The sequence below is a fragment of the Leucoraja erinacea genome, chromosome 7 (assembly GCF_028641065.1).
Source record: "Leucoraja erinacea ecotype New England chromosome 7, Leri_hhj_1, whole genome shotgun sequence".
Classification (NCBI taxonomy): domain Eukaryota; kingdom Metazoa; phylum Chordata; class Chondrichthyes; order Rajiformes; family Rajidae; genus Leucoraja; species Leucoraja erinaceus.
Genome location: NC_073383.1, coordinates 61,406,330 through 61,428,314, shown reverse-complemented (window position 1 = coordinate 61,428,314; position 21,985 = coordinate 61,406,330). Strand labels below are relative to the sequence as shown.

General features: G+C 41.9%; 1 protein-coding gene across 1 annotated transcript in view; it reads right to left on the bottom strand.

Annotated features, from left to right (window-relative positions):
* The window catches only part of LOC129699053 (rho GTPase-activating protein 15-like), a 688,053-nt gene that overhangs the window by 626,944 nt on the left and 39,124 nt on the right, over positions 1-21,985 (bottom strand). The window contains exon 2 of the mRNA XM_055638666.1: positions 5,830-6,063. Within this exon, the coding sequence (XP_055494641.1) occupies positions 5,830-5,844 (15 nt within the window). The 5' untranslated portion in view covers positions 5,845-6,063. The remainder of the gene's footprint in view (positions 1-5,829; positions 6,064-21,985) is intronic.

The window sequence follows — 21,985 nt, the reverse complement described above, 5'->3', positions numbered from 1 at the left end:
CGGTTTGAATACAATGTATTGAGCTGCTGTATTATGGGTTAGGGAAACATCTGTTTTGCATGGGTTTAATCGATACCTGTAATTGGATTATTAAGAGATCACCCCCATGTGGTTCTGCCCCTCGAGGTCCCAGGACATATAAAAGTCCGCTACCATGAGGTTCAGCGTCGATCTTCTGGGAGAGCACTTGGGACTGCATGACTTTCTGGTGTGTCTCTGTTTGAGCGAGGCCGAGAGGGCTTGATCAGGCAGATACGAGGATCGAACCCGCGGTAGGATAAGTACAGTAGTTGAACTGTAATTGCGCTTTTGTTAAAATAACGATTAATTGTTCAAGTGCTTGATTCAATGTTTTTACTGAAACTAGGCTGGCAGGGAAGCTTAGATATGAGCGATTTACACTTAACACACAGGAATGAAGAAGATTGCAAAAAGTGGTGATCTCTGCCTAGTTCATCACAGGTACTGACCTCCCCACCATCGAAGGGATCTATAGGACTTCCTGCCTCAAAAAGGCAGCCAGCAACATGGGGGACGCATACTCCTCCAGCAATGCTCTCATTTCACTCCTGCCATCAGGAAGAAAGTACAGGAGCCTGAAAATTGTAATGTTCAGGTACAGTAGCAGATTCTGCTCAACACCTATCAGGCTATTAAACACTACAACCTCCAATTAAGCTCCAAACCACATACAATTGGGGGGCACAGTTTTTATTATTTTTGTCTGCATCATTTTTTTTTTAATATAGTGAACTTTTTTGTTATTTATTATGGTGTTTACAGAGTACTTTGTTTACATATCTGTTGTGCTTCTGCAAGTAAGAATTTAATTGATCTGTTTCGAGACATTTGACAACAATGCACTATTGATTCTTGACTTGCCTCTTGACATCCAAAGTATCTATTAAGGCATGGAAGCAGTGCAAAATTTTATATCTTATAAAAAGGTATGACCATAACTGTTCAATATGGTTTGGAATTGCGACTAGTGCAAGATAACATGAGAGTGTTAAATGTTACTCCCTTGTTCGGAAAAGGCAATCAACCAGAAACATCAATTTAATCTCACCAGCGAGAAAGACTTTCAACATGGATACAATGGGGGATTAATAGTCAGCCTGAGGAAAAAGGATCGATAAAGACAAGCCCACATTTGCAAAGGGTAAATCATGCTTAATTTAATTTCATGGAATTCTTTGGAAAGGTCACAAATAGAGTTGATGAGGGTAAAGCAGAGTTTGTGCAATGACTTCCACACATTTTTGGTTAAGTTGCCATATAACAGGCCTAATGCAAAGCTGAAGTGCATGGCATATAAAAGCTCTTTCATAATATGCTTGAGGTTCGCTGAAGCAACAGTCAATACAAGATACTGATAAATGTGTGTTTGGACAGAAAGAAGATGAGTAGCTGTGTTACCCAGGGAAACAAGTTAGTCAATGTTTAAAAAACAAAATCTATATAGTATTAATCGATTTAGAATTAACAATGCCACAAAACTCAACAGTATTGTGAAGTGATCGAAACAAACAGATTGAATGAGGTGCCAAGGGAAAGGCAAGCTGATATATTTTGGTAGGAAAATTAAGGAGAGGCAATATAGAATATTATTGTAAAATGGTTGTAGGAACAAAGGTACCTGGGGGTATGGGTGCAAAAGTCATTGAAAGTGATGGTACAAGAGATTGCTGATGCTGGAATCTGGAGCAAAAAACAAATTGGTTTTGCTCATTGCAAGTGGTGGCAGATTGAGAAAGTGACAAATAAAAATACACAGCTCTGGGCTTTATCAATAGACGCCTTAAGCACAAAAGCAGGAGTGCCAAGCTGACCCATTATTGTGCCGTTATCAGCTAGAGAATTATGTTAGATTCCAGTCATCTCTTTATAGAGGGAGGATGTGAAAGTATTATAAATGGACCCGGAAAGATTTCATTCCTGGGATGAAGGATTGTGATTACAAGGATAGATGAGATAGGCTGGGATATCTTTCTTCAGAGAAAGTTGAGAGAAGATCTGATAGAAGTATATGAAATGATGAGCAACGTGAACAGTGAATAGTCGGAGGTTGTTCTTATCAGAGAAGGGGTTAAGGATTGAGGATCACAAGTGAAAAATAAAGTGTGAACAGTGATATGTGGAGAAGATGTTCTAGGCAAGTTTCATTGTGGCCTTCAAGAGGAAGTTAGATGAATGTACAGTCAGGAAAGGTTTGTAAGTCTGGGCCAAACTGGGTTGGTGAAATGAATGAGTTGCTCTGATTGAGAGTTAGTAAGAACACAACGGACAGAAAAGTATTTTTCTGCATTGTAACCATTTTATAATGAAGCAAAATTGACTACTTATTATATTTTCTCATAGCTGTTCTGGAGGGGGCAGTGTAACATTATTGACAAAACTAGCATTTAGTGACTTTGTACAGGTGTCGTGAGCCGATTAGCTTAAACCTTGTGTTAAAGGGTTGTGTTAAAATTCTACTGGGTCAAAGACCATGGTAAGTTGCACTTAAGCCAAATGGGTCAGGATGCCATATTTCTTTCCCCCAAAAGAAATTAATTAACCAGGCGAGTACTTAATGTCAATCCATATAATAGATGGATAAAGATCACCATTACTATAAATAACTATCGATTCCAAGTTTACTGAAATTCAACTTCCTCAGCTATAGTGGTGGGATTTGAAATCCTAGATCTTCCAGATCAGTAACCTACCACTCTGGATTCATTGTGAAATTATATAATCACTATGCTACCATGTTCCCTATTGCATAGCTTTTTAAATAATAGCCAATATTTCTTTAACCTTTTATGATTTGAAGATATTTTATAAATGCCTGTTGACTTTTAAGGATTAATGTGCATGGCTCTTAAATCCTTTTACTACACCATAAACAGATTTATCTCTTTTAGATTCAGTAGATGATCTTACACTTTCCAGTACTGAACTCCATTTACAAGAAGTTTGTCCACTCATTTAATTTAGCTTTAAGCCAATGCAATTTCCTCTTTTCAGCTACACGGCCCAATGACTCGGTTGTAGTTTCAATGTGTTTTTTTAAAATATATTATCATGTAGGCTATTAATAAATATAGTGAAGGGTTAATGTCGCAGAAAAAAAATCTTGGACACGTGTTCAATCCTGCCATTCAGAATAATTGGGGATAAGTGTTATATAGAAGCATAAAAAAGGTTTAAGTTTACCACAGGTAAATCATTGGGAAATAATTTGGTTTGTGATATTAAACAAAAAAAAAAATGAAGATCTTTCAAGACATAAATCTGTCAATTATTTTAACATCACATAGAAACATAGAAAATAGGTGCAGGATAAGGCCATTCGGCCCTTCGAGCCTGCACCACCATTCAATATGATCATGGCTGATCATCCAACTCAGTATCCTGTATCTGCCTTCTCTCCTTTAGCCACAAAGGCCACATCTAACTCCCTCTTTAATACAGCCAATGAACTGGCCTCAACTACCTTCTGTGGCAGAGAATTCCAGAGATTCACCACTCTCTGTGTGAAAAATGTTTTCCTCATCTCGGTCCTAAAATATTTCCCCCTTATCCTTAAACTGTGACCCCTTGTTCTGGACTTCCCCTACATAGGGAACATTCTTCCTGCATCTAGCCTGTCCAACCCCTTAAGAATTTTGTAAGTTTCCATAAGATCCCCCCTCAATCTTCTAAATTCTAGCGAGTACAAGCCAAGTCTATCCAGTCTTTCTTCATATGAAAGTCCTGACATCCCAGGAATCAGTCTGGTGACCCTTCTCTGTAGTCCCTCTATGGCAAGAACGTCTTTCCTCAGATTAGGAGACCAAAACTGGACGCAATACTCCAGGTGTGGTCTCACCAAGATGTGTTTAATCCTCATTTAAAATGTGAGAATCCATTATTTGCTTTCAAGGCATGATATATCTTCAGTCCTGAATAATTTACCTGCAATATGATTATCTGTGCCTAAAATGAAAATTTTAGTTTTGAATCATTGTCCCAAACTTGAGAAGCTATAACCTGAATGAAACTATGATTAATAGTATACACATGGCACTAAAATAGCTGATATCATAAACATTGAAGATAGTTATCGTGATTTACAGTGGTGTCTTGATGAGCTGGGAAAGTGGGCTGTGGAATGTCTAATGGGGTTTAATTCAAAACATTATATGTTATTGCATTTTGGGAAGTGAAACTAAGCAGGACCACAGTGATTAGTAAGGCCCTGGAGATTGTTGGATAACAGAGGGATCTAGGGGTACGCACATATTTCCCTCAAAGTAGCATCACAGGTGGAGAAGGTGATGAATGCCATTAGTATAATGGCTTTTATCATTCAAGGGAATTGAATATAGATTTTGGGAATGTTACGTTGCAGTTGTGCAAGATATTGATGAGGCCACATTTGGAGTATTGTAGTCAGTTATAGTCACCCTACTACAAGGAAAGACATCAATAAAAATTGAAAGAGTGCATAGAAGATTTACAAGGATATTGCTAGGATTCAAGGGACTAAACTATAGGGAGAAGTTAACGGGTTGCAGGAGATTGAGGAGTGATCATATAGGACTGTATAAAAACATGAGGGGCATGAAAGAACAAACTCTTTTTCCGGGGTAGGTGAATCAAGAATCAATTGGCATAGGTTTAAGAGAGAGAGTAAAGATTTAATGTATAGGATTTGCGTATAGGAGCAGGGAGGTTCTAATGCAGTTGTACAGGGTCCTAGTGAGACCACACCTGGAGTATTGCGTACAGTTTTGGTCTCCTAATCTGAGGAAAGACTTTCTTGCCATAGAGGGAGTACAGAGGAGGTTCACCAGACTGATTCCTGGGATGTCAGGACTTTCATATGAAGAAAGACTGGATAGACTCGGTTTGTACTCGCTAGAATTTAGGAGATTGAGGGGGGATCTTATAGAAACTTACAAAATTCTTAAGGGGTTGGACAGGCTAGATGCAGGAAGATTGTTCCCGATGTTGGGGAAGTCCAGAACAAGGGGTCACAGTTTAAGGATAAGGGGGAAATCTTTTAGGACCGAGATGAGGAAAACTTTTTTCACACAGAGAGTGGTGAATCTCTGGAATTCTCTGCCGCAGAAGGTAGTTGAGGTCAGTTCATTGGCTATATTTAAGAGGGAGTTAGATGTGGCCCTTGTGGCTAAAGGGATCAGGGGGTATGGAGAGAAGGCAGGAACAGGATACCGAGTTGGATGATCAGCCATGATCATATTGAATGGCGGTGCAGGCCCGAAGGGCCGAATGGCCTACTCCTGCACCTATTTTCTATGTCTATGTCTATGTTAATAAGAACCTGAGGGGAACTTTCTTCACACATATGGTGGTGTTATATGGCGCGAGCTACCAGAGGAAGTAGTTGTGTCTGGTCACATTATAACATTTAAAATACATTCGGGCAAGTACATGGATAAGAAACTTTAAGGGATTTCAGGCAAACATGGGCCAAACCAGCTTAGATGGATAATTTTGGTCAGGATGGATCAGTTGGGCCAAATGGTTTCTTTCCGTGCTGTTTGACTAAAATGCATTAATAAGGACCACATAACGACATCAGGGTATCAGGGGTTATGGAGAGAAGGCAGGAGAATGGGGTTAGGAGGGAGAGATAGATCGGCCATGAATGAATGGTAGAGTAGACTAGGTGGGCCGAATGGCCTAATTCTGCTCATATCACTTATGACCTTATGTTCATGTAAGTAATTTGATTAATGGGCTTGCTTGAAAACCAGCTTACACTCAAAGGGCCAAAAGGCCTTCTATGCCGTACAAAAATAACATGAAAACTTTTTTGAAAATGGACCCATTTACCTTCATGTTCTGCATTCCCAGAAAGCGCCGAGGTGGCTTCCAAGTCTTTTCTTTTGTGACGGTGTTAAAGTAGTATTTTCGATCTGTACTTTCATCCAAATGAACTTCCCAAATCCCCAGTTGCTGGTTGGGTGAATTGATAGGATTTGGAGGCTCCAGTCTCTCTTATTTGTTTACTTTCTTGAGAAATAAAATTTGTCTTTTGGTTTTGCAGCAAGTTTCAGATGATCAGATCTATAAATCAAACAGATCGTAATACCATTCAGTTTACTTGACCAAACAAACACACAACGACTTATGACTTTCTGTTTTGTAAATAATTTGTTCAATTTAAATTATCAATCAGAAAAATGCATTTAATTAATTCAGCTGCATATGAATTGCCTGTAGTGATTATTGTTCACACTTTGGCTTATCATTTTGCATTGTCATTTCGTAAAGAATTATTCTAAAGCATACCATAAAACACTGATTTCCACTTAATGATTTCCCCATAAATAACTTTTATGACTTTATGATTATTATCCCAAAAATTACTGGAGCTGAAGAAAGGATATTTGAAGTGCCTTTGTTTAAAAAAATATAGGAAATGCAGTTGCAATTTGAATTAATACACTCCAACTACCAGGACAGGAATGTAATGAGTTCACCAGCTTCTGTGATGTTGGCCTTTAAATTAACATTTTGGGATAGTTTATGTCTATGTGAATGGATCAGCAGTTCAATATTTTGTCGAAATGGCAACAAATCCAAATTTTCTTTTATTTATTCATATTTTAGGACCGTGATATTCACTGGCAAGGGAGACATTTGCAGCAGCTCATTAATTTGGTGATGATGACATTCTTCTTGCACTATTGCCATCCCTCTAGTAAAGCTTCTCTGTTATTATGTGCACAGTGTATATAGTGGTATGCATATGTGGAGTATAACGTGAATAACTATAAATTATAAGTATAACGTAATAACTTCGCCAACACATCAAGGTTCATAATGCATTTGCTATATTTAAGAGGGAGTTAGATGTGGCCCTTGCGGCTAAGGGGATCAGGGGGTATGGAGAGAAGGCAGGTATGGGATACTGAGTTGGATGATCAGCCACGATCATATTGAATGGCGGTGCAGGCTCGAAGGGCCGAATGGCCTACTCCTGTACCTAATTTCTATGTTTCTATGTTTCTATTTGTGGGGCTTATCATGGGCCACCATTTTGAACTTTGGAAGATGTCCTGGTAGCTGACCTATGTTCGGACAATATTTGCAGACATGTGCACTGTTCGAGTTCACCAAGACATAGCTGTAAGGTGAAAGGGGGAAAGTTTAATGGAGATGTGTGGGGCAATTCTTAAATTTTTTTTTTAAACGCAGAGTAATGGGGGCCTGGAATGCATTGCCATGTGGAGGCAGAAACTAGAGAGATGTGGATCATGTACAGGCAGATAAGTTTAACTTGGCATCATGTTCGGCACAAACATTGTGGCCTGAAATGAGGCATTGTGTGTCAGAAACCCGAGTTCAATTCACTATTGGATGCGGTGTTCGAGGAGTTTGCACATTCTCTCTGTGGTGGCATGGGTGTTCTGGTTTACTTCTTCGTCCCAAAGATGTGTAGGCTTGTAGGTTAATTGGCTTCTATCCATTGCTCTGTGTGTGTTGGGTGTGGATGAGAAAGTGGGACAACATCAAACACCTTTCTGTCCTGGCCCTCCTCCATGGCCAGAGTGAGGACCACCGTAAATTGGAGGAGCAGCACCTCATATTTCGCTTAGTCAGTTTGCACCCCAGCGGAATGAAAATTGACCTCTAATTTCAGGTAGACCTTACTATCTCCTCCCATTCTCAGATCTCCCTCAGCCCTCTAGCTCCACCTCTTCCTTTCTTCTTACTGGTGATCGAAGGACAGTATGGACTCAGTGGACTGAAGTGTCTTTTTAAATGCTGTGTCTTTCAATTCAATCAATACACAGGTAAGGAAAATATTCCCACAATCAGAATGACAGAAAGGTAACTGTCTTCTTATCATAATAAGTCTAACAACAATCTGCATTTTTAAATAAATAGGTAATAATTAATGGAAAATGGCCATAATGAGCTTGAATGTAGTATTTGATTCTAAACTGATATGTGAGAGGATTATTACAAAATATTGCCACATTTCTTTGCTACAAATGGTTCAAAGATGACAATAAACACAGGTCTATCTTAATTAGTGCGGTGGGTGATACTACATGTAATGAAAAAACCTGGAAAAATCTAGTTACAAATGAAATGCAAAATTGGTGAATTTGTTGAACAATCATTTTATTTCAAAGCTAGACAAGATGATACAAAATAACACAATGTGCTGGAGTAAGTTGACCGGTCAGACAGAATCTCTGCAGAATATGGATAGGTGATGTTTCATGTCAGGATACTTCTACAGACTAAACCACAAAGATTCACAGTTAAATAAACATAATGAAACAATAGCATGGTATGGAGTTGAAATACAAAAGTCATTGCAAAGTTACAATTAAAGCAACACACTCCCTAAGATACTGAGAGACGCAGTGCCGGATTTACGTATAAGCTAAACAAGCTATAGCTTAGGGCCCCCACTTTCTAGGGGCCCCACCCAAAAAATTGATGGGTCTCGAGGTCTAGGGGGGCCTCTGGCCAAGGCAGAACACCTACCGTTCAACTCTGGGCGGCCCCCCTCTCTATCTCTCTCTCTCTCTCTCCATCTCCCCCCGCTATCTGTGTCCGGGCCGCCGGGCTCCGCTCGCTCCTCATCCGCCGGCACGGCAGGCCGCCTTGCACATGCGCACAACCACGGCCAGCACATCATCGGCCGCCCTGCACATGCGCACTGCAACGGCAACTGGTCGGCGCTGGGCACTTTCTCCCTCGCTTTGAATTGTGGGAGATTTGGCCGCCATGGCTGTCCGGTCGATGGGGGCCTCACAAGTGGAACAGCTTAGGGCCTCTCTTCATCTAAATCCGGCACTGGAGAGACGAGTTAGTATGAAGAGCAAATGTTGCCAAGGTTCAAAAGCAATCCTCATCAGAGGTGAATCTGACATTTGAGAGCACATTGAAAATTGCTTAAGTGATGGATTCACCAAGTAAAAACCAAAGGCCAACGTACCAAAAATGTATTTACCACCCTGTCTACCTGTTAAGCCACTTGCAGAGAACAGTGTACCTGCACTCCTAGATCCCTCTGCTCTACAACACTCTCCTTTCCATACAACACCTTTCCATTCAAGTTCAAGTTCACATTTATTGCCACATCCACCAATTAAGGTACAGTGGAATTTGATTTACCATGCAGCAACACAATCAAAAAGAGCACAATACACAATAGAATATAACATGAATATCCACCACAGTGGAATCAACATTCTTCACTGTGGTGGAAGGCAATAACATTCAGTCTGTCCTCCTCCTTTCTTCATCCATGGTCGGGGCCATGAACCCTCCATAGTCGCCGCTACGAATGGCCCGATGTACAGGCCCTCTCGTCGGGATGCTCGAAACTCCAACGTCGGGACGGATGAACACTCTGCGGCTTGGAGATCCCGAATCGGCCGTTTCCTACCGGAGACCGCGGCTTCACGATGTTACAGGCCACAGGCCCGTGGTCGGAGCGTTTCTCCGGCGATCCCCAGGAAGGGATCCCAGGCTCCGCGATGGAAAGTCCATGCCCCGCCCGCGGCTAGAAGCTCCGCAGACCGCAGCTTCTAGTTGTTATAGTCCGCGGGCCATCGATCGGAACACATCTTCTGGCAATCCCTGGCAAGGATCGCCCGGCACCGTGATGGAACGTCCACGCTGCGCCCGCTGCTCAAGTTCTGAGCCTGATTCCGGGAGAGGCTGCACCAATCCAAGCTGTTAGGCCACGAGGGAGGGCGAAAATGCGACTAGGAGAAAAGTAGCTTTCCACCGAGGTAAGTGACTGAAAAACAGTTTCCCCCTCCCCCACTAAAACACTCTAAGACATACTAAAAACAAAAGAAAAGTCGAAAGGACGAACAGCTGCTGGCGAGGCTGCCGGCTCGTGGCACCACACGATGGACTTGTGTCACCCGATTCACTCTGATGGTCCTGCCCTTTAAACTCCATTAACCACTCCTCAACCCATTTGGCCTGCTGATCAAGGCCCTGCTGTAATTTCTGATAACCATCCACACTATTTAAGATACCACCAACTTCACTGTCCTCTGCTAACACATTAATCTTGCCTTGTACATTCTTATAAACCACAAGCAGCAATGATGGAAGGAATTACAGAAAGTTGAGAAAGTTGACACCCCCCTGAGCAACTTCTGCAATGATGAGCTGGGATTGGGATTAATTAACTCCCTAGAACCATAATCATACATAGATGCATAGAAAATAGGTGTAGGAGTAGGCCATTCAGCCCTTCGTGTCAGCTACACCATTCATTGTGATCATGGCTAATCATCCAAAATCAGTACCCCGTTCCTACCATCTCCCCATATCCCCTGCTTCTGCTAGCCCTAAGAGCTCTATCTAACTCGCTTTTGAATGCATCCAGTGAATCAGCCTCCACTGCCTTCTGAGGCAGAGTTCCACAAATTCACAACTGAAAACGTTTTTCCTCATCTCAGTTCCAAATGGCTTACCCCTTGTTCTTAAACTGTGGCCACTGGTCCTGGACTCCCCCAACATTGGGAACATGTTTCCTGCAACTAGCATGTCCAATCCCTTAATAATGTTATATGTTTCTATAAGATATCCTCACATCCTTCTAAGTTCCAATGTATACAGTCGTTCATTCTTTCATCATATAACAGTCCCGCCATCCCGGGAATTAACCTCGTGAACCCGAATCGTCTCCTATCCTTGTTCTCCAATGATGCTGCCTGACCTGCTGAGTTATTCCAGCACTTTGTATCCTTTTGTGCAAACCTGCATGTGCACTTCCTTGTTTCTGCATTGGAGCGTGTTCCCTTTGTACCCTTGAATTCCGTTGTGATTGAACTCCTGAATGCCACGTTCGGTTGAGGGTGGTCACAGTTACCTCTCTTCTGGAATCCAGGTCTGGAATATTGAGACATTTTCCTAATATTTTCCTGAATAGCCTGGACTTTTAAATGCCACATATCTGGAGTGGGTTATGAGGTCACACTATGTGCTTTGATCAATTCATTTATTGGATTGGTTGGGCACAGCAGTTGCAGACCGAAACAAATGATATATATTTATCTATATAACTAAAAGTCTCATCTTGACCACTTCCTGTCTATGCTTTATATTGATTTTAGAAACAATGCTACCATTTCTCACTATGATTTTTGACAATCTTACTCACAGTCCTCCTCCACTGAGGCAGTCCAGAGAATTTTTCCATTCGATGAAAAATACAAAAGTTATGAATGTTTAAAGAAAAGTGAGATCAGCTGATTGGTCCTCCCGCCTGTCAACCACCATGATGAAGGTTACGCCCCTTCCGGGGGGGGGGGGGGGGGGGGGGGGGGGGGGGGTTGGGGGCAGTACTATAAAACCCCAGATGCCTGGATGCGAGTCAGTCACTCTGGAAGATCACAACGGAGAGGCCACAATTGTGATTCTAAGCTGTGAATCAACTGAACAGTGAGTCTGCAATGTACTTGCAATAAATGATTTGTTAGCCCTTAATAAAAATGCAATGAGTTGTTTGACCTGCCCTGCCTGTGTTAGAAACTGCAATGCAAAATTGGAAATGAATCTGTGTTTTCACACTTTACCTTTCCATATCTCGGTCTCTCTCTCCCCTGACTCTCAGTCTGAAGAAGGGTCTCAACCCAAGACGTCACCCATTCCTTCTCTCCAGAGATGCTGCCTGTACTGTTGAGTAACTCCAGCATTTTGTGTCCATCTATGATGCCAAATCCACCTCTTATTTGCCTGCACATAAACCAAATCCCTCCATTCCTTGCACAGCAAGGTTCTGATGCAGAACTCTCTTAACTGCCACTATTGTATCTGCTTCCACCATCACCCCCTGCAGCATATTCCAGGCACTTATCTCCCCTGTGTAAACAACTTGGCCTGTACATCTTCTTTAAATGTCTTGGAATGAACTGAAATAAAACACCCATATGAGGTTATAGATCAAGAAGGCCATGATATCATAAAGGACCATGTTACAACTATTGATTTCATTAACTGCAAATACGGGGCCAATATATTGAGAGAAGTAATTTGGCCAATGAATATGATCTCAATCAGTAATTCACAAGGTCATAAGGAATAGGAGTAGAATTAGGTCATTCAGCCCATCAAGTCTACTCCGCCATTCAATCATGGCTGATCTATCTCCCCCTCCTAACCCCATTCTCAGGTCTTCTCCCCATTACCTCAAATGCCTATACTGATCAAGAATTTGACTGACCTATTACACATATTCCATTGTAGTAATCTCGTAATAATTGCTAGGTATAAAATCTACATCTGTTATCCAATTATAATCAGTTTAATATGCTCATGTCACAGGTGCAAAATTACACTATTCTGCCCAATTTTGTCTACTCAGGTAGAGTTGCTGCCTTACAGCACCAGAGACCCAGGTTTGAAATTGACTATGGGTGCCCGGCTTTACGGAGTTCGTACATTCTTCCCGTGGGTTTTAAACCAAGATCTTTGGTTTCCTCATTTGTCACAATTGTCCCTAGTGTGTATAGGATAGGGCAATGTGCAGGGATAGTTGGTTGCTGCAGACTCGGTGGGCTGAAGGGCATGTTTCCATGCTGTATCTCCAAATTAAACCCTTACTAATCAAGAATACCCAATGACGGCCTCCATAGCTGTCTGTGGCAAGTGGGTGATGGAGGCAAGTACTCTCATGACTTTAAGTATTTGGATGAAAATTTGAATTGCCAAGGCACAGAAGGCTCACTGTGTTAATCCTGGCCAGATTGGAGAGGCTAGGATTCTAAAATTGAGTAAAGGCTTCAGGGCTGCTAGGCCATTTGGTCAATTTAAACGTGCTCTCTGTAGAAATGGGACAAGCTGCAGAATTGTGCCAGTTTGCAACAGCCTAGATTTGAGCTGCAGGAAGATAATGGGAACATCTGCAGACCCTGACAATCAAATGCAAAATGCAAAGAATGGATTGGATGAATGCAAACCAGACATACACTTTGTAAATAATTGTTAATAATGTTGCAAAGCTTTACTTTGCAAAATGTTGATTGGATGAGGTATTGAGCCTTGTCTGGTTTTCTTGCATATCAGGGTAAATGTTGCGATGTTTGCTACCTCCGAGAAACAATGTTTGAATACAATGGATTAGCCACTGTATTATTGGGTTAGAGAAATGTCTGTCATGTATGGGGTTAATCGATATCTGTAATTGGATTGTAAAGAGACCACCCCCATGTGGTTCGGCCCCTCATTGTCCGGGGACCTATAAAGGACAGCTGCCATGAGGTCCCGTGTCAATCTTCTGGGAGAGCGCTTAGGACTGCGTGGCCTGTCTCTGTGAGCGAGGCCTAGAGGGCTTGATCAGGCAGATACGAGGATCGAACCCGCGACGGTTAGGTACAGTAGTTGGAACTGTAATTGTGTTTTGTCAAAATAAGGATTAGTTGCACAAGTGCTTGATTCAGTGGTTTTTGACTGAAACTACACTGGGGGGAGCTTAGAACGAGCAATTTACAACTGCTGGTAAATAGAATTAGTATGGATTGGCAGTTATATGGTAGCATAGAATAGTGGGCCAAGAAATCTGTGTCTGTGCTGTGTGACTATGTTTTCACATTCAATATTATTGCAACATCATGGCTTCAAACATTATTTTGGCTTATTGATAGGGAAGTGAGAATTGTTACGGATACATTTGGGTTAATTCTTGCGATCCACTACTGGGCCTGCATTGAAAATGAAGTACCGTTGTAAAAATCAGGGATGGATAGGATTCTGATCCTGTATCACTGAACATGCATATATATCTCCACTCAATAACTCTTCAGTCATTCTTTCCCCTATTTCCAAATCAAATCCTGCAGAAGATTGAGCCAAATCTGTCCTGTCAATCTGTCAGATTTTAAACTAAGAGATTAAAATCTCCAACATGAATGACAGTGTTAGAAAGGTCTCTATGGTGAGAATTACATACTACAAGCAAGTAGGAACATGAGGTTATGGAAAGAAAAATAAACTGACGTGGAAAAAGGCTATGGAGACACATGAGACTGCAGATGTTGGAAAATGGAGCAAAAAAAAAAAAAAACTCACGATGCTGGATCGCAACCTGAAACCTGAAATTCCTTTCCCCCCCACAGATGCTGCCAGGCCCATTGAGTTCCTCTAGTAGTTGGCTTTTGGACAGAATGAATGGCTGATTTATAACGCGAGCAGAGATAAAGACCATGAAAAGACCATGGAACAACACCAATTGCATTCAGCAAGCTGCTGAATAAGTGTTATATTGTGCCTGAAAACGTGGCAGAATCTATGATATTTTCAAAGGTTGCTGCAATGTAGGACCTCTTTTTGAACAAAAGCTAAGTGACAGCCATTGTTTAGGAAGGAACTGCAGATGCTGGTTTAAACTTATGATAGACACAAAATGCTGAAGTAACTCAGTGGGACAGGCAGCATTTCTGGAGAGAGAGGATGAAGAAGGGTCTCAACCCGAATCATTACCCATCCCTTCTCTCCAGAGATGCTGCCTGTCCTGCTGAGTTTCTCCAGCATTGTGTGACTCTCACTGCCATTGTTGTTCTGTTCTCAGCTGGTTTCAGCCTGGAAAGATCTTGCACATGCAATCTGGTCTCAGACAAGTTAGAATAGAATAGAATAGAATGCATTTATTGTCATTCAAACCTAGGTTTGAACGAAATATAATTTCTACAGTTTTTTACATTACAAAACAATCCAAGACCCACACTTAACACAGTTTACATAAACATCCATCACAGTGAGTCTCCAACATCTCCTCACTGTGATGGAAGGCAAAGTCTTTATCTCTTCCCTTTGTTCCTTCTCCCGTGGTCCAGCAGTCCAACTGCAGTGTCGAGGCGAACTGGGGCTCCGATGTTAAAGCCCCCGGCGGGCGATGGTAAGTCCTGAAGCCGTTTAAGCCACGCCGGGCGATGTTAGGCCCCGGCTCCATGTCCTTAAACCCGCGATTCCAGCAGGAGAAGTTGCAGTTGCGGAGCTCGGAAAAGCGGTCTCCCACCAGGGACTTGGAGCTCCCGATGATCCCGTCCACCGGATCTGTGGCCGGTGCCTCCGAACTCCAAATTCGGGTCGCAGCTGCACGCCACCACAGCTCTTCCCGCTCCGAAGTTGGCCAGCTCCGCGATGTCAGTTCCGCAGGCTCTGCAACTGGAGCCCTCAGGTTAGTCCCGGCCGGAGGTCGCCGCCGGCTCCACGATGTTAGGCCCAACGACATCCGAGACCCGACAGGGAATAGTCGGGTCCCCGCACAGGGAAGAGATTTAAACGGTTTCCCCCACAGCCCCCCCCCACCACCCCCCACATATACACAGCTAAAAAAAAATTTAAAAACGAACTCACGACATACATTTAACATGACAAAAATGTAGTCGAGCCGCTGCCGTTAGGCGCCGCCACTCCCACTATAAGGCAGGTTATTCAGGAGGCAGGTGATTCATATGTCCATGAGAGTAGTGCAAGTGCTGCAACCACTTATTATTGTTGTACAATTAGATAATGACCCCCACTAATTTTAAACTCCTAGTTTATAGCAAAGTGCCTAGATTCTCCAGTTATGAATCTACAGTATTGGCAATACAAACTGTTCTCAATGGTTGCAGCCCTGTCCCACTGTACGAGTTCATTCAAAGAGTTCTCCCGAGTGAGTTTGCCCCGATTCGAACTTGGAGATTTACAGTAGTGGCCGCTCGTCGATACTTGGGGCTCCCGTGGACATTTTTCAACATGTTGAAAAATCTACCCGACCTTACTTGCTATTAGCGAGTCTTCCCGAGTACCTGCCGTTAGCGTTACGAGCCGCTAAGAGACCTCCCCGAGCTCCGACGTACCCGCTACGTTCGTTCTCCGTGCTTATCACGAGTTTGATTTTTTTTCTAAACTCGGGAGAGCTCTTGAATGAACTCCCATCGTGGGACAGGGCCTTTAGCATTAAAATAAATAATTTAAAATAAACTAAAAAAACAAAAATGGCATTTCGGTGGCGCAGCGGTAGAGTTGCTGCCTTAGAGTGCCTGCAGCACCGGGTTCGATCCCAACTACCGTGCTTTCTGTACAGAGCTTGTACATTCTCCATGTGACCATGTAGGTTTTCTCTGAGAACTTCAGTTTCCACACACCACCAAAGACATACAGGTATGTAGGTAAATTGGCTTGGTATAAATGTTTAAAAAATTGTCCCTTGAGTGTGTAGTATAGTATTAATGTGCAGGAATCGCTGGTCGCGGCAGACTTGGTGTGCCGAAGGACCTGTTTCCATGCTGTATCTCTAAACTTCTTCTTGCGTATGGCATGCACAGCCTAAAGTTGTAGGACAACTTGTTCTATTTGATCATATTTGATTGTGCACGCCGGGTTGATTGCATTCGTCGATACAGGGTGGACCATGTGAAGGGTGCAATCTTCCACCCCTCTAAACTGAACTAAACTAACAGTCAAGATTTGAGGCTCCAACTTTTTCTTGAATTGAGTTGAGCCTTGTAAATTATCTGTCATGTATACTTTTATATAAAACATTTTCTCACATTCTTATCTCTACCCAAGCTATTATTTTTACATTCCCGTATTTTAGGCATAGCTTATTCAAAGATTCGATGTTGGACAAATTTATTATTCACCTTCTCTTACATCCACATTCATTATATTTAATTATTAAAATAGATTGCTGAGAGAACAGTCTCAAAAACCTGAGAAAATTCCAAGAATCTTTTATTGTCCGATTAAAAATAGTGAACATTAATGTATTCTAGTCATGTGCTGCAACTGTGAAGATATTTCTTCAGCTATATTTTATCTTGTTAGTCATACTTTAGTCAAACCACTAGCCAATGACTTGCAGTCGTATTTGCAAGGCTGATGATAGTAGAATGTTTCGCTGTATTGTGCTTCTTTGATGATGAAAAACTCATTTTTAAACTTTAGTTTTCATTTGACCTTAATTCAGTTGGGTCATTCTTCTCAGAATCACAAATTAAAGAAACATTGCTAAACTTCAGCATGTAATGAAAACAGACTACTCCAGTCAAGGGTATTGTCCTTCTGTTGAGACAATGACAATGTATCCTGGTTCCTTTAGAAAAATATGAAAACTGTCTGTCACTTGATTACAGACTTTCTCCAGTAGAACCAGAGTGGAAGCAAGACTCATTGATCTGAAGGGACTGCATAAGAATACTCTGAAGAATGGTCTCAATCCAAAACTTCACCCATTCCTTCTCACCTGAGATGTTGCCTGTCCTGCTGAGTTAATACAGCATTGTGTGTACAGCATTAAATTATATTTCCCTCAAAAAAAAGTTAATTAACTGTGCTCATGCAGATGTTTTTGTTATTTTTCAATAAAACTGCAACTACTGACTGACCCAGCTGGCAACACCCCATCAAAGCTAATCGTTCTGACAGCTGCTTTAAAAGTTGAATGGTTTTATATTTATTTGTCAACCAGCAGATTCAGGATTGTGTTTCTTGTTCTCGTGGGAGTGCAGATGTTGTCAAATTCATATAGCCTTATGTTTCCTCCACATGGGTATCGGTGTCCTGTACAAATGTGATAGGACAGATGTTGGGTTTCAACTAATTGCCTTACAACATTTATCATACGATCAAAAGTGATTGGAGTAGAATTAGGCCATTCGGCCAATAACGTCTACTCTGCTATTTAATCATTGCTGATCTATCTCTCCCTCCTAACCCTATTCCCCTGCTTTCTCCCCATAACCTCTGACAACAGCTTTTTTTATGGCAAAGAACTGTCAACAGTTGTGAGATAGGGTTTTCTTTCTGCATCAAAGTAATGCATTGGATTAAAGCCTAGCAGTAAAGAACAACCCATGTCATTCCTTATTCCAAAAGCATATACTGACCTTCTTTTAGACAGGAAAATACATAACAGTATTTAAAATACTTAAAAATACGGTGATGAGGTCTGGCCATTAAAACATAGCAAGACTCCCTTGGCAGCTCCTCAAAAGGTTTACAAATAGATCTTTCTAGTCTTTTATCAATGTTTAAAGTCACCCCATCAATTTGGGCTATAAATTGTTAATCCAACTGTGATCATAAATAAGTGACAAATACTCAGCAGAGAGGTAGCATTTGTGTGTTGAGAAGAACCAAATTAACATTTCAGGTCGATGACCTTTCACAATGCTGTCTACAGATGTTACAAGACCTGCTGAGCACTTCCAGCTTTCTCAGTTTAATTTTAGATTATCAGCATCCACAGAACTCAGCTTTTGAAATATCAAGAAGGTGTTTTGAAAAGTGTAAATTGTGGCAAGCTGTACTTAAAAAAAGACGGAGGCAGACTATTAAATAGCAGAATAGAACAGTTTTTAATCAAATGTGACAATTCTATTTTCCACTATGTGTCCACTAATACTGTATATTCCCCGCAGTGTTCTTCGAAACAGTTTTGGCATCACCAGCATAATGCAAGAAAGAAACTTCTGTGAATTTCCTGATCATTTTATATCAAACCCTACAAGAAACCAACATGTCAAACAATGTCAGCATCTGTTATCAATTGAGAAAAAAATGCTTTGAACTTTTATTGCACTCAATCTAATTGAAATCTTCATAAACTCATCTCAACTAAGAAAACTGAGTTCAAATGGCAGTTACATCAGAACATGACTGTCCACATCTTTCAAACCTTGTTCAAAGGAAGAAGTAAATTAAACATTATTTTATATTTAAGTAACTAACTACTGTAAGTTAAGTTTTAATTTTTCCTCTCAAGGCATGATCGGAAATCCATGCTAGATTTCCCAAAATGAAAATTAAGTGGCTGCATGACATTATTTGAACAGGCATAGAGTGATACATGTGGAAACAGGCCCTTTGGTTCAACGTGCCCACATCGACCAACATGCCCCAACTACAATTGGTGGGTTGGGTTCCAGCAGTACATTTATTAATTAGCAACCCCCAACCCCAAAAAAAAAAAATCTTGTTTGGTGCTGAATGTAAATTTTCACTTCATGTTTTATGCATAAAATTGACCACATGTAAGATTGGACAATGATGTATGCTGGTTTGGACAGTTCAGACCAAATCCTCCACAGCCAACAACATGAACACAGTGTCAGCAAGAATGCTACTTATATAAATCATTCAAAATATTAAGTATACTTATTATTAAGTTGTTTTTTTTCCATAACTTAAATATTTGAATCTAATTGTAACGTTGTATTGAGGGATGCTATTCTAGATGAAATCCTGGATATCATGCAAATGAGACACAGACATTTGATTTTCAGATTTTAAATGTGAAGAATATAAACTTTAAAAAATACATCATCTGAACATCATCCAGATTCTAGTTTCTGTTACTCCATAAACAACTCCTCTCCATAAATAAGCTGATGCTCTGTTTCATAGTGAAGAATAGCAGACAATGTGAATTGCTCATTCACCTGAAAACCCACCCATCTTTGAGATGTGGGAGGCAACAACTTGAGGAAACATGCCGTCTCAGTGGGAACATGCAAACTCCACAAAGACAGCACAAGAGGTTTGGACTGATTCTGGGTCACTGGAGCTACGAGGAAACAGCTTTTGTAGGGGTACCACTGTGCCACAACAATGTGAATGCTTTCCCCTCAGTGCCGATTAGAACATAGAACAAAGAACAGTACGGTACAAGAACAGACCCTTTGGCCCATAATCTTTGTGCTGAACATGATGCCAAGATCAACTCTTAACTGCCTACATATAATCCATAACCCTCTATTCCCTACAATCGAAAAGTCTCTTAATTGCCACCATTGTACCTGCCACAACCATCAGCCCTGGCAACGTGTTCCAGGCACTCACCACCATGTGTGCAAAAACATTCGCCCAGCACAAACCTTTTAACCTTTGCCCCTTAAAGCTATACACTGTTTCATTTGATTTTTGTATCCTGGGAAAAAGGTTGACTGGCTACCCTATCTATAATATGCCCCTCATAATTTTATATACTTCTGTCAAGTCTCCCCACAACCTCCGGTGTTCCAGAGAAAACAATCTCAGTCTGTCCAACTTCTCCCTAATTAGTTGAGGTTTCTTAGTAAAACACCTTTGTTCTGTCATCTGAGAAAATCACAGAAACTCTTATGAAGAGAGTTTCTTTGGAACACGAAACATATCTAGTATCCAGCCTCAGTGGGGAAAATAGGCAAAAAAGTTATTTTTCATCTTACATGCTTAAGCTGGTTTGACAAGTATCATTAGCGACAAGTTATGACCACAGTCATCAAGAGAGCATCCTACCATCTCTCCTCAGTGTTTGAAAGCAATGCTTTTTGTGAATTCCATCCTGGGCTCAACATTAACTTGAACATAACATTGATCAGTCCCTAGAACGGTGGGCCTAAGGCTGAATATCGTGGCTCACCTCCAAACTCCTCGATTCCTTTCTACCATGTACACGACAGGTCTGAACTGTGATGCTCCGCAAACCAAGAAGCACACTATTGTTGAAGCTTAAAAAAAAGAAACTTGTGTGGCATCCCATTTACAACCTTAAACATTCACTTCCTCCTCTGGTGCCTTTGGGCTGAAGTTTGTACCACCCACGGAATGCACAACAGCAGCTTATTAAGGCCTCCTTGACAGACAACCCAAGCCTATAGCCTCTACCTCATAGAGAAATCAGCAAGTTACCCTTCAAATTACCCATCAGTATGATTTGAAAACATAGTAATTATATCAGAAGGTACACAAAATTGCTGGAGAAACTCAGCGGGTGCAGCAGCATCTATGGAGCAAAGAAAATAGGCGATGTTTCGGGCCGAAACCCTTCTTCAGACTGATGGGCGGTGGGAGGGGAGAAAGAAAGGAAAAAGGGGACGACGAGGAGCTCGAGGGCGAGGGGGAAGGGAGGAGACAGCTCGAGGGTTAAGGAAGGGGAGGAGACAGCAAGGGCTAGTAAAATTGGGAGAATTCAATGTTCATGCCATCAGGATGCAAGCTGCCCAGGCGGAATATGAGGTGCTGTTCCTCCAATTTCCGGTGTTGCTCACTATGGCAATGGAGGAGACCCAGGACAGAGAGGTCGGATTGGGAATGGGAGGGGGAGTTGAAGTGCTGAGCCACCGGGAGTTCAGGTAGGTTATTGCGAACTGAGCGGAGGTGTTCGGCGAAACGATCGCCCAACCGCCGCTTAGTCTCCCCGATGTAAATCAGCTGACATCTAGAGCAGCGGATGCAGTAGATGAGGTTGGAGGAGATACAGTTGAACCTTTGTTGCACCTGGAACGACTGCTTGGGACCTTGAATGGAGTCGAGGGGGGAGGTGAAGGGACAGGTGTTGCATTTCTTGCGGTTGCAACGGAAAGTGCCCGGGGAGGGGGTGGTACGGGAGGGAAGGGAAGAATTGACAAGGGAGGGAGCGGTCTTTGCGGAAGGCAGACATGGGGGGAGATGGGAAGATGTGGCGAGGTCACGTTGGAGGTGGCGGAAATGACGGAGGATTATGTGTTGTATTTTCCGGCTGGTGTGGTGAAAGGTGAGGACCAGGGGGACTCTGCCCTTGTTGCGAGTGCGGGGATGGGGAGAGAGAGCAGTGTTGCGGGGTATGGATTAGACCCTGATGCGAGCCTCATCTATGGTGGCGGAGGGGAATCCCCATTCCCTGAAGAACGAGGCCAAGAACTAATTATATCAGTGTTGGATCAGTTTTGGATCAGAATTCTGGAACTTTCCATTGAATGGCACAACAGAAGCACTTTCACCCACAGCAATGTTTAAATATTTGACTCGCCGTCACCTTCTAAAGGTCAATGTGACAGAGAATGGCAGTTCATATCAAGAGTGAATAAACAATGACAAAAGTGTGCACTCTTTCAAGTCTCTCCATCACGTATGTGGCTTTGTCCGATCTTGTATTGATGTTCCCATTATCTGATTCTGATATTATCTACACCTTCTTTTTGAATAACAGAAATACTAACTGGTAGTCCTTTCACTTCTCAGAAACTCCATTTCCAGCATTTTCAGTTTTAGT